The 13,904-nt window shown below is 35.6% G+C and overlaps 1 protein-coding gene across 3 annotated transcripts in view; it reads right to left on the bottom strand.

The window, feature by feature from the left end:
• Positions 1 to 5,493, bottom strand: part of LOC116166018 — a 32,379-nt gene extending 26,886 nt beyond the window's left edge. Inside the window, exon 1 of one of the 3 annotated variants that reach the window (XR_004144245.1) lies at positions 4,871 to 5,493. Coding sequence is in view for 2 of the 3 variants with exons in the window: in XM_031480826.1 (XP_031336686.1) it covers positions 4,871 to 4,972 (102 nt within the window). In the remaining variant the exon portion in view is untranslated. The remainder of the gene's footprint in view (positions 1 to 4,870) is intronic. The other 2 variants (XM_031480826.1, XM_031480827.1) reach the window with 2 other exon arrangements.
• Positions 5,494 to 13,904: the final 8,411 nt, after the last annotated feature.

The raw sequence follows: 13,904 nt of genomic DNA, 5'->3' as shown, positions 1-13,904 counted from the left end.
ATACTATCGTGTACCTATCTGTGATTTTAAAACAATGTGATGTAGAATACGTAATGAATTATTCAAGAAAATTTACAGTTCGATCAAAAAACCTTTAATTTGCATAAATTAAGCATCGCCGGCTTATTATAATAACTGTTCCGGTCTTGTGTGTCTCAAAGTTTCCAAGTTCAATCCACAAGCAAAGTCAATGTCAAACTTATCTTTGCATTGTGGATCAAATTTTAAAAATCGCATTTTCTTTCCAAACCTCCCACAGTACGTGATTATACTAAATTGATATCTTCTATTATTATTTATTACATCGGCAAATAACTGTACCTTTTTGTTGATTTAGAGCTGATCATACGGCAATAATGGCCCCTCATAGTATTCTTTGTACAATTTTTTTTAATCTTTCAAACCGTTATTACAGTAAATTAATGCATTATAATAAGCACTCCTTATCTTTCTATAAAGTTCTTTAGTCCAAGCAATACGAAAGAAATTATTTACAGTTAGGTACCCAATCACAATTAGAATCAAACGCTGTGATATTCGCGGGCCGATTCATCTGGCAATAAAAACTGTTAGTGTTGAAGTACAGAACGTTTATACGACTTTAAAATACACAAACTATTGTAATGTGTAATAACTGTACAGTAAATCGATATAGATTGCTAAAAGTATTCTCTATCTGTCATGCCTGGATAACCTATATTTTTATTCAAGAGACATACTTTTGCGTTGGGTACTGTAACGGTGTTAGTCACAAGAGATCACCGGTCAAAGAACTTGCACTATTGAAACTGAAAGAGAGAAAGATCCAAATCTGCTCTATATAACAGTGATGCACATAAAACACTTGTAGCGAAGAAAATTAATAACCTGCATACTTTTCCTAAAAATTGACCTCTTATACATGCCAAAGAATGTGGACCATCTTGCATTGCAATACAGTTTTTGTTCCAACTGTTATTGCGGAAAGTTGAGCCATAGTTAAATTTTACTTACTTGCACCACATACTTACTATAAATAAAGAAACTGACACGCATTTAAATCATAATGTAAAAAAGGAATTCAGGTCTCCAACAAAAACAAATGGTGTTTATTACTAAACAGGTAATATTTTGCATTGTATGTAACACATTTGCCGATTAGTTAATCAAACCATTAAGTGTTGAATACGGGCATGACTCTTTTAGTACTCACCTTTTATCTCTTAACCTCAATTTTAACCCTTGAATCTACGTGTAAAACTTCTCATATGCATGCGAGTTGTAGGACATCGTCACTGGAAACGGTACGAAATTACATCTTTTGGTCTAAATCAGTTGAAAATTCATAAAATTTACTTCTTAGACGTGTGTAGAAAATTTTCCAACGAAATTGATGACCAAGTTGCAACTTTTTGAATAAAGCATAACGTGCGCGATTGGCCCTTTGAAAATTTTAAACTTTTTTTTGACATGAAGATTTCCTATTTCTGGCATAGATAATTCTTTGCCTAAACCTACAGGGACATTTGGGTGAGTGTGCGTTATAATTTTCGCGTTGTTGCGGGATTTTTCAGAATTAACTCTTTATGCTGCTAAAGATTATTATGCGTTGTATATAATGACTAACAAATTTTTCCATGTGACCCACACCTCACTTAGTAGAATTGTAATACATAACAAATTCCTGTTTTCTATTGGAGCTTTCAGTTAGGTATGCTTAATTTATTTTGATCAAAACTAATGTTAATTGTTGATGGACATGATAGATAGGTGATTTCAATACATCTAGGTACACAAATTATCACAAACTGAGCACTGAGATATATATTGAACAAAGTAATAAAACATATTTGTAACTTCTTGTTCAAAAACTGTTCTTCTTGTTCAGACCTGCCACTTTTCGTTTGTTAGTACCTTCATCGGACACTCAAATCTCGATTTATTCCCATTTGATGACGTTTCGGCACTAACCTCGATCTTCTGTGCCCACAATCGATATGACTGAGGTACCATACATACGAGTAACAGTCAATCCTAGTATTTGTACCTATTACCATTGAATAATAAATTCAGATTCTTTATTCAACGCTATTACTAATAAAAAATTTTCAAGCGTTTTTGAATAATCGACTATTTTACTTTTCTTTGAACAAGAGCAAAAATAAATCGGCCGAATATCCGCACAATGGATATCTGGATGCTGTAGTCACAATCAACGAAGTAACCTGAACACTTTCGCATCAAATATATGTAAAGAATTTTGGTAGGTTATCATTTTCCCTTGGTAAGTACCCTCCATAAATAAAGAAGCTGATTCCGTACATTTTTGTTCAGTTTTCCCGAATAGTGGGGGGGTTTTCAAGGAGGAAATCAATAGAGTTCACCTACGAGCCTATGTAAACAATAGGTATATTGTAGTAAAACGTTTTTGTATACCAGAGGCTCAAGTGTGCCAAAGTTACAAAATCACTGGAGCCCTAAAAACCACGCCTACCTTTGCCATGGATGCACTTCTGGGACTAGAGCGTTTACACTTAGCTGTGGAGGCAGAGGCTCGGAAAGCTTCCATACGGCTAAACGATTGGGACGAGTGTAAGGATCGAGGCAGGAAATACCAACGATGGGAACATCTCCAGGAAATTATTTGAGAATCCTGAGAAAGCGCGTGGCATACAGGTGAGTGAGTTAGTCGAAGGGTTTTATATACACGCATCTGAAATGAAGTTTTCACTTGTTCCAAGAAAATATTGTGATTGTTAACTCTTTATACATTTGCAGGGTTCGAAGATTTATTGGAGGTATTATGTTCTTCTAGCAAAATTAACTCTGAGAAGTTTGGGGACTATCATGGAAACTGCCAAAATCTATGTGCGAAAATATAATTGGTACACAATGTCGCTAACTCTGCACAAGTTGCTAGTGCACGGGCCCCTCATAGTCAAGCCATTTTGCCCATAGGTAAGCTAGCTGTTATATTTGATTAAAATGACTGTTCTTTTCATATGACCACAAAATTTTTGGGAAATTTCATCAGGCCGTTCGGAGAAATTCGAGAAAATCGAGTTAACGGGTTGTTTTCTTATTTTAAGATCAATGATGCAATAAATGATGTGCTGTTTTAAGTCACTTATCCAAAGAAGCTAAGAACAAAAGCCTTCGGAAGTATCGAATATGATTTTCGCGGAAAAATTCTCGTCAGGCCACTAATGTAGATAGGTTCAAACGGCTTCTTTTCACACTCGATCCTTTGCTATGAAATCTTTGAACTTAAGACTAAGTAAACGCCATGCTAAGGATTTAATGTAGGATACCCTTAGCATGTAGATTTTTGATGGTAAGGTTGAAGAACACAGTAGCAGCAGCAGCTTTTCATCTGACAGTCTCATTTCTTTTGTCAATATTAGTTCCCATACGATATAAAAGTTTGTCATTTTCGGATGGCCGCCGTCTTGAATTTTTTTATTGTATTCTTTGTGGATTTTATTCATTATTCTGAATTTTGGCCAGCTAATTGTTTCAAATACTCCACTGTGCGACAACGACAGAATTTTTTTCAAAAACCATCTTTTGTGTATCCCTCAAAGGAAATAGAAATGGAAAAATACTTGCTTAATATGCACAAAAAATGCGAGTCGAGTGATTTGGTATCTACTGAGACAAGTTTCGTGAAAAGTATCAGCATTTTGAAAATTCTAGAATACTAATGATCCAATAACGTTGAAATCATAAAACGGATTTCATATCGGTTAATTATTGCTTTTAAGATTCACTAATGAACTCTATACTAGTTAAAATTTCAAAAGAGATATAATAGTAATTTACGACATGGAAAACAACAAGGGGAAAACACAATTAGGTACACAATTCATAATAGACTCATTAAGAATTCACGATTGTTAAGAAGATTTTTCTAATTCTGTTAAAACATGCGAAATTACTTTGTGATACATTAACTCGAAATCGAATATCGTCTTTTCATATTTTATAAGTGGAATTCCAAAAAAGTATAGATAGATTTATACACGAATGGAACGGGTTAACTGTAAACTTATTGAAACTGGAATCTAATTTAATGTGTTTAGTCATCCTAATACAATTTTTCATCTCGTTCCAATTGTTAACAGGATATTTTAAAAAACGATCGTGGAACTTTAATGAATATTGATTATCGTTATGAAAGTTTTTACAGTTGTACAGGGTAATAATTATTTTGACCTCAGTTTTCGAATGATAATTGTCCTCGTGGATGATATAAGGCGTATAACGGAAAACTCGAACCGCTAACTTTCTATTAACGCATCTACATAACAAATTTGAGAAGAGGTTCATTGACAATAACAAAAAAAAGGAAGACCTCTCCGGTCTTTTATCTTGCAGTCAGCGGATGCCCTTGACTTTGTTTAAAACACCAAGTAGGTAGAACACCTGTATTCGAGATAAATTCACTGACCTGCCTTAATATTCCTACAGCACATTGCTGCTGAAGATGAATGCTTTTGAAAAAATTAAGACCTTCATTACCCAAAAAAAATGATGAGCATAATGAGGGATTGAATATCGATTAAATTTGCAATGCAACTGTATAAAGAAAAAAATTCAAGATGAATCAGTCCGATTAATTCGAATTTAGAAATTAACGAAACGCACGATTTAGCCCAAAGCTTTATTCATAAATAACCAAAACAATTGTTTCTTGACCTTAAAGGATTAGGTAACTAAATGTACCTTGGAAAATATATCGAGGTAATTACATTTTTTCTTCATTTACACGTACTGGTTACGGTCAACCGCGATGTTTTTCGGTAATAATTTGCATATATTTTACATAACTTTACGTAACATTTTGTTCTTAAAATTGTTAAAATTAGGTTGTCTAATAAAATGTACTCACTTGTCTCAGATTTCTACTATAGGGAGAAGTTTGATAGAAACTGCTGGATGTCAACGCAGCACGACGTTTCGAGCGAGGAGCAGAAGCACAGAACGACTCCATACCAATTAAAACTAATTAAATATCCATATCACACAAAATTAGTAAACAAATTAATTACATTTGTCACGAATTTTCTATAATTGATGCGCGAAATTTTACTTAATATGACAGTCAGTCAATATATTGTCACAAGTCATCGTCATCACCACTTTAGTGGCATTTAGATACAGGTGCTCATCGTCTGAAGAACACGGTACCGGCAGCGTGTCTGAATGCTAGTAAATCTAAGAAGCCCCCACGCTGTTCCTTCTACACCTGTAACTTCGCAAGTACCGCTCCTCGCACCTTGTTTCCTGTACGAACTTCCGTTCTGGTCTTTTACGAAAAATTTAAATCTTAATTTCGTTCATCTCCTTCGAGGTACAACGAACAGACGCAGAAGATTTAATTTACCATGGCCTTTTAAAAGTGTTCATTCCCAATTACATAATGAAGCGGTACAGGCACAATAAAATGCAAAAACGAACCATATACAGCGAATCCTTTGATCCTACAAGAGGAAAAGAAAAGGGAACTTTACCGCTATCAGTCAAGAAAACCCACGTGCTGTTTAATTAAATTATTCATCTCCATTCGTTTTTAGCCCCTCTCTCCCATCTAATAATCTAGGTTTTTTTTATCACTAGCTCTACCATCAGTAGTGTAGCACGGTGCCCAAGGGCCTCGATGCAAGACAGTCGTCGGGGCCTCCTCTCTCCAGTTGGAATTGAATTGAAGCCCAACACGACGATATAACCTACGATAAAATTTCTAACAGAATCTACTCCACATCGCACTTGAACTAAATCTGTCACACGCTCTTTTTCGATACGATCATCATGGAAGCTCACGTCTCAACATTTGTAATGTCCGGAGATCCCGTCGCACGCTTTTAGATGCTGGAATAGCCGGTCCCCGAACCAATCGACCAAGAAATCTTACACAGCCCGAAAGAGTTTTAATGGATTATAATCATTATCAGTATAGAATTCATCCTACGCATCTCTCTCGAATATCCTATCAACTCATGTATTCATCCTAGCCAAGCGCGGATCCAAGGGCTAAGATTCAAGAATATACAATTCTCTGCACCTCCAGTTTTATCAAGTGTCATTGATAAAGTGTTAAGAAGGACATCCTAAGATCTACAGCAAAAACTTCTTCTATGTAAGGGCACTCCGCATCCCTTTCCCCCCTTCCCGGAATACGATATCTATACTAACATAACTCTCCAAAATGTCATCCTGCATCCGCCACTGGTCCTAGCCACCCTAAATCGCCCACTATCCACCTCTTTCGTTGATAAGTCGCCTCTTACTGTAGTATATACGGTTATTATCTACCCTTACAGGGCTAATGTCAGGCGAACCTATAACCATACCAAAAATATATACACGGTGGCTTATTTATCGTGTACACTGTACAGCATTAGGATCTCGGAATCCTGCCGGTTGAACGAGAAAAATGTTTCGGGGCCGAATTGGAATCATATTTTTTTCTTGAACAGTCTGAAACCATAAAGCGACAGTTTCATTAGGTATTACGGAAGACATAAATAAATTGCAAAGGAATGTACATTTTCACATAGAAGTTAGTAGCGTAGATGTAATTTTCATAACCACCTTAGTTTTAGTTTTCTTCAATCTTTCATATAATTATGTAATCGCGTTGTCGATTACAGTATTTTTCGGTCTTTTCAACAATACAAGGGTTGATAGGGTAGTAGAAATGAAAATCGGCTTTGTAGTAGAGCGTTAGGCCATTGAATAAAAAATTAATTTTATTGAATGGTTGGGCTACAAAACCGGAGGTCGGGTGATGAACCTGGGCTGAGATAGACATTTTTCTTCTCTGGCAGAGATGGGAATTTCCTTATATCAATTTCGAACATTCTGCCGGCTACTCCGAATTAGGTTTTCCTGCAGATTTCCTAATTCGTAAAGTAAACTACCGAAGTAGTATAGAACAACTTCAGACCTACTGCGGGGCCACCTTTAAAAAGTATTATGCGGGTCACTCTGTAATTGGGCGTATGCCTGTTGAGGGCGTAGAAAAAGAGGGACAATAAATAAATAAATGAAATTAATTTTTCTATTTTTAGCGCATTTCCACAAAAATAAAAAAAAATGCGCTATTGTGGCCACTTTGTCCGTCCGTCCGTCCGTCCGTCCGTCCGTCCGCACGTTTTGCGACGCTACTAGTTCTTTATCTTAAGAGCTATTGTTCTACTTTTTTCGCTATTTGGTTCGTTATGGTGTCGAGCCTTGTACCAAGGAAGGAATTTTTTCTGTACCGCTTAAAAAAAAGTTATTGTAAAAAAAACAAAAAACCGTTTTTTACATGTTCCATAATTTTACACTTTTGCCGTTTATTAACGATCCTAGAGATCGTTTATAATTTTGCATTGCTATCTGTCGTCTGCCGGTTGGTCTGTCCGTCTGTTCCTTTGTCTGTCTGTCCATCTATCTGTCCGTGTGAACGATAAGTTTGTTTAGAAATGTTCGATCGCTTTTACATCTCCGTTAGTTATGAACTGAATTGCATGAAATTCAATATGGGCATAGATTTAGCCATATAATACGCAATGCCAAAAGTTGGATCGAATCGATTCAAAATTCACAGTGCCTTTTTCGCATCTCGACCATTTATAAACCGAATTGCAAACTTTTTTACTTATAAAAGTATTTGAATGAAATTTGATACATAGGCACTTGGAATAAAGGGAAATCAAACGCCAATTTCAAAATTTGGTTTTGCGCATGCGCAGTGCCAACTTTTTTATTTATGGAAGAATTTAAACGAAATTTGATACATAGGCAATTGGGATAAAGGAAAATCAAACGCCAATTTCAAAATTTGGTTTTGCGCATGCGCAGTGCCAACTTTTTTATTTATGGAAGAATTTAAACGAAATTTGATACATAGCCACTTGGGATAAAGGAAAATCAAACGCCAATTTCAAAATTTGGTTTTGCGCATGCGCAGTGCCAACTTTTTTATTTATGGAAGAATTCAAACGAAATTTATCCATAGGCACTTGGGATAAAGGAAAATCAAACGCCAATTTCAAAATTTGGTTTTGCGCATGCGCAGTGCCAACTTTTTTATTTATGAAAGAATTTAAACGAAATTTATCCATAGGCACTTGGGATAAAGGAAAATCAAACGCCAATTTCAAAATTTGGTTTTGCGCATGCGCAGTGCCAACTTTTTTTATTTATGGAAGAATTTAAATGAAATGTGATACATAGGCACTTGGAATAAAGGAAAATCTAGCGCCAGTTTCAAACTTTTATTTTGCGCATGCGCCGTGCCAACTTTTTTATCTATGGAACTATTTAAGTGAAATTTGATACTTAGGCGCTTGGAACAAAGGAAAATCTTAGTTTATTAGTTAGTTATAGTAAATTAGTTTTAAAAATTAGGTTTGCGCATGCGCAGTTCCAACTTTCTTATTTAGAAAAGCATTGAAATGAAATTCTTCTCATAAACTGAAATTGAAGTAGCACGTCAACAATGGATTGCCCATGTGCAACGCTATCTTTCATATTTGTGGCCGGATTTTTACGATTTTAACAGAAGTTGCATCTTACAAATGGGAAATGAATGCAAGTGGAAATGCGCTTTATGTAAATCGTTTACGATTACTTTTTAACTTGTTTGAAATATCGAAACTTTTGAAAAACATTTTCTTGGTTTCCCGCATCAATCATTACGGTATTTTGACGTTTTATGATTGGATGAAATGAACCGTGTTTTCGTAAACGGTGTTGAAGCCTCCCAATACTGTAATATATTAATCATCACAGTACATTTTATATTAAGTTTGGAGAACTAGGTAGCTATTATATTATATTATACGAATGAAGTTTTTTCCATTCTTTCGTTACTGTAATTCCACTTCCATTTTACAGTATTTCTCTTAACTTTCCCCATTTTAATGTAATTTTCCTTTATCCCTTCTTGTGCGATTTTTATTTTCACTATCCCTAAGTGCTTTCGAATAAAATTACCCATTGCTTCCTTTAGCATTGTTTGATCGCATCTGTCGATTTTAATTTCAATTATTACATTTTTTTTTCTATTTTTTTCTATTGTTTCCTTTACTTTTTTAATTCTTTCTTTATTTTTCTGTTTTAAGTATGTCAAAAAGTGACTCTACCACAGTCTTTAAGATACTGCCATAGATTTCGTCTACTCCCGGAGCTTTGTTTTTAGCGCATTTCCACAAAAATAAAAAAAAAATGCGCTATTGTGGCCACTTTGTCCGTCCGTCCGTCCGTCCGTCCGTCCGTCCGTCCGCTAACTTTGCGACGCTACTGGTTTTTTATCTTAAGAGCTTATTGTTCTACTTTTTTCGCTATTTGGTTCGTTATGGTGTCGAGTCTTGTACCAAGGAAGGAATTTTTTCTGTACCGCTTACAAAAAAAGTTATTGTAAAAAAAACAAAAAACCGTTTTTTTTACATGTTCTATAATTTTACACTTTTGCCGTTTATTAACGATCCTAGAGATCGTTTATAATTTTGCATTGCTATCTGTCGCCTGCCGGTTGGTCTCTCCGTCTGTTCCTTTGTCTGTCTGTCCATTTATCTGTCCGTGTGAACGATAACTTTGTTTAGAAATGTTCGATCGCTTTTACATCTCCGTTAGTTATGAACTGAATTGCATGAAATTCAATATGGGCATAGATTTAGGCATATAATACGCAATGCCAAAAGTTGAATCGAATCGATTCAAAATTCACAGTGCCCTTTTCGCATCTCGACCATTTATAAACCGAATTGCAAACTTTTTTACTTATGAAAGTATTTGAATGAAATTTGATACATAGGCACTTGGAATAAAGGAAAATCAAACGCCAATTTCAAAATTTGGTTTTGCGCATGCGCAGTGCCAACTTTTTATTTATGGAAGAATTTAAACGAAATTTGATACATAGGCACATGAGATAAAGGAAAATCAAACGCCAGTTTCAAAATTTGGTTTTGCGCATGCGCAGTGCCAACTTTTTTATTTATGGAAGAATTTAAATGAAATGTGATACATAGGCACTTGGAATAAAGAATCATCGAGCGCCAGTCTCAAAATTTTCTTTTGCGCATGCGCAGTGCCAACTTTTTTTTATCTATGGCACCATTTAACTGAAATTTGATACTTAGGCGCTTGGAACAAAGGAAAATCTAACATTAGTTTTAAAATTTAGGTTTGCGCATGCGCAGTTCCAACTTTCTTATTTAGAAAAGCATTGAAATGAAATTTTTCTCATAAACTGAAATTGAAGTAACACGTCAAAAATGGATTGCCCATGTGCAACGCTATTTTCATATTTGTGGCCGGATTTTTACGATTTTAACAGAAGTTGCATCTTATAAATGGGAAATGAATGCAAGTGGAAATGCGCTTTATGTAAATCGTTTACGATTACTTTTTAACTTGTTAGAAATTACCGCGCTTGTGCGCGGACGTTTTCTTTAGGAACTACCCAGTCTTATCTGGAACCTGTCTTAGTAACACAGGAACGTATTTTCGCGTGAGCGGGTTCATCATCGAAGAAAAGGATATTGAAATCAGTGTCCATGGTCCAGGATCGAAAGGTACTTGTTCTTAAGAGGAGATCTTGTGGACTACACCCCAAGGGATCGTTGATACGCTGATTTCAATAAAACGTCATGAGTCAGTTCATAGCGTTTTAACGCGGATTTATAGGATTCATGTCACTGAGCTTTTAAGTTCGTCTGATGAGCGATGGTAACGACGCCTCACAATGCGCACTACCTTTTTAACGCATTTTTGCAAATTTACCTGTAAAAAGGTAGCTTTTAATCAGGGGCGGACTGGCACGGGGGGGCGGGTGGCGATTGCCACCTAGCCTATAGATCATAATGGCCCGTTGGAAATGTATAAGTATGTGCTGTATTTAGTTTCTGGCACTATTAATAAATTATTAACACGTTTCTCTAATTGGGGTTGATGTTAGGTTGTTAAAAAATTCTGTTTTAATTGAAGTGTTTTACAATGAATTTTCATTTTTTGTCGTAGTATTTTGAAAGTGCTGAAATACAATGATAGGCGACGCACCTCGTGTGGACTGTATATTTTATTACTTTTGATTATCAGCTGCAATTTTTAAAAAAACTGTATGGTAATTGATTTTCGAGAAAGGAGTACTTTAAAATGTTTTTGTGGTGCACCTCAGAGGTAACCCCCCCCCTCGCCGCCTTCATTACTACACTAATACTTTAATGGCCCGTAAGTACCCAGTCCGCCCCTGTGTATAACCTTCCATTTTTAACAAAATTCAACTACACCAAAATTTCTGGGGAAAACTCTTTTCCTTATTAATTTGAGTTGAGTGCGTAGAATCCAAATCAATTCGTACTTTTTCGATCAGACTTCTCAATCAAAAGTTATAGACTAGAAACCAATTTCAAAAAAAAATTCAAAGGGCTGTAACTTTTGAACTAGTAGCCCAATCTTGGAACTGTTTGAAATTATGGATTCTACAGGCCACATTCTATAAGAAAATTTTTTTTCCGGGGCGATCTGAGAATTTTTTTCGGGGCTCAAAAAAAGGCAGTGTATAACCTTCCTTTTTTACCAAAAATCGACTACACCAAAATTTCTCGGGAAAACACTTTTTCTTATTAATTTGGGTGCGTAGAATCCAAATCAATTAGTACTTTTTCGATCAGACTTCTCAATCAAAAGTTATAGACTAGAAACCAATTTCGAAAAAAAATTCAAAGGGATGTAACTTTTGAACTAGTAGCCCAATCTTAGAACTGTTTGAAATTATGGATTCTAAAGGCCACATTCTATTAGAAAATTTCGATCTGAGACAATTTTTTTTCGGGGCTCAAAAAAAGGCCAGGGGCGCACTGGCCCGGGGGGGCGGGTGGCGATTGCCACCTGGCCTGTAGATCATAATGGCCCGTTGGAAAGTATGTGCTGTATTTAGTTTCTTGCACCATTAATAAATTATTAACACGTTTCTCTAATATTGGGGTTGATGTTAGGTTGTTAAAAAATTCTGTTTTAATTGAAGTGTTTTAACAATGAATTTATCATTTTTTGTCGTAGCATGAAAGTGCTGAAATACAATGATAGGCGACGCACCTCGTGTGGATTGTATATTTTGTTACTTTTAATTATCAGCTGCAATTAAAAAAAAACTGTATGGTAATTTATTTTCGAGAAAGGAGTACTTTAAAACGTTTTTGTGGTGTACCTCAGAGCTAACCCCCCCCCCCCCCCGTAGAAGAACCGATTGTTTTCAAATTTCTAGACAGAGGATGCTTTCATGTTTCCTATAATGCCGGTAGTAGTCACTTTAATGGCCAACCAACTTGGTACTCTAATCCTACCTATCACTTTGGCACGTAACCGTAAGTTGGTACCGCATACCGTCTTCTCAAGTGGATTTGAACGCTTTTCCAGAGTTTCTAGAAGTTCAATGCTCTGGGGTTAAAGAAAAACCTGGAAGCAGGTAGAAAATTTGTATACGCTGACAGAATAAGACATTCCACCCTCAGTTTGAGTTTCTAGGCTGAAGCCCAAAAATGTTGGTAATGGCAGTAAAGAAGAAAGTACATCAGCAATTGCGCACAATTTTATACTCCACTCAAAAAATTCAAAATCCAAACAGGGCTGCAGGAATGCGCATGTAAACCCTACGAAAATTAACGAAATGATGTGTTGGAAATACAGGCAAGTATAAGCAGTGCAGTCCGTGCCATTGAACTCTATTGCGCTTCCTCGTTTATAATATGTCTTCTAAGACCCAGTTGATGCATATTCATGCATAAGTTTAAATAAATTAACTTTATCATCATGTAAATGAGTTTATTCAATTGTTTACCACATTGGAAAATTGTTTATTATAAACACAACCGTACTTAATTGATACTAATTCCACACTGGGGGGTGGGATCGAACTTGTGATGAAGCCTATTTCCGATCATTTTGATTCTTTCAACTAGACCTAAGCAGTTTTTATATACAAACACGTCGATGCATTTTTTGTTCATACAGGGAGTATAAAATATACACCCCTCCTGCGACGAAATTAGCTAGTTGTGAAAAAAAGTGTAATAATAGTGTTCCCCTCGCTGTATCAACCTAACTTCCATCAATCTTTACAACTACCAATAATTTTGAAGCTAAGTTATTAATATAAAAAAATTATTATTTTTGACTAAGTATAGTAGTTACTCGGTTCCTACAAGAAGGCGGGCGCAAATTATTGTAACACAACTTTATAGATCTAAATCGTAAATAATGATTAAACGTAGGCATCTACTAAAAAAATTAATTGAAGGTTCTTGATTCTAACTTGTCATAAGGTTATTAAAAAAAAACTTGTTAGAACTGGTCGAGCTATTTTGAAACCTTTTTTATAATACATAAAATTCCGTTAATGTAAATTTAGACTCGCAAACATTATAGTATATCTACGTGTGGGAATGGAAATTCATGCGGAAATGCTACATTCAATTCTAAGATTGTCTTGATTGTTCATTTTTACGTTTGCGAAGGAAGTAAGCATTATTACGGTCTGCAGTAAACGATTAGAAACATTTGTTGTGTTTTGTATCGAAGTACCTTTAGATCTATACACACAGGGTGGTGATTTCCGTGACGCAGAACAGGATTTACAATGCTATATACTCTAATTATTATAACGATCCTCGAGATTGTTTATAATTTTGTACTGCTGTCTGTCTGTTCGTTTGTCTGTCCGTGTGCACGATAATTTTGCGTAGAAACGTCCGGTCACTTTGAAAATTGATACACATGTTCTTCAGGATATATGAAAGGTCGCTATTGTTTTTTGGGTACGTAGACCAACGAGCCAAAAAGTGACAGCCCAAAAGCTGCTCAAACCTCCAAAAAGGGTTTCTCTTGTTACAAAAAACATATGAATGTCCGGTTTTCTGTGTTAATAAGTATTT

The sequence above is a fragment of the Photinus pyralis genome, unplaced genomic scaffold (genome assembly GCF_008802855.1).
Source record: "Photinus pyralis isolate 1611_PpyrPB1 unplaced genomic scaffold, Ppyr1.3 Ppyr1.4_LG3a, whole genome shotgun sequence".
Lineage (NCBI taxonomy): Eukaryota > Metazoa > Arthropoda > Insecta > Coleoptera > Lampyridae > Photinus > Photinus pyralis.
Note: the sequence above shows the minus strand (reverse complement) of the source record. Positions and strands in the feature narration are given on the sequence as shown.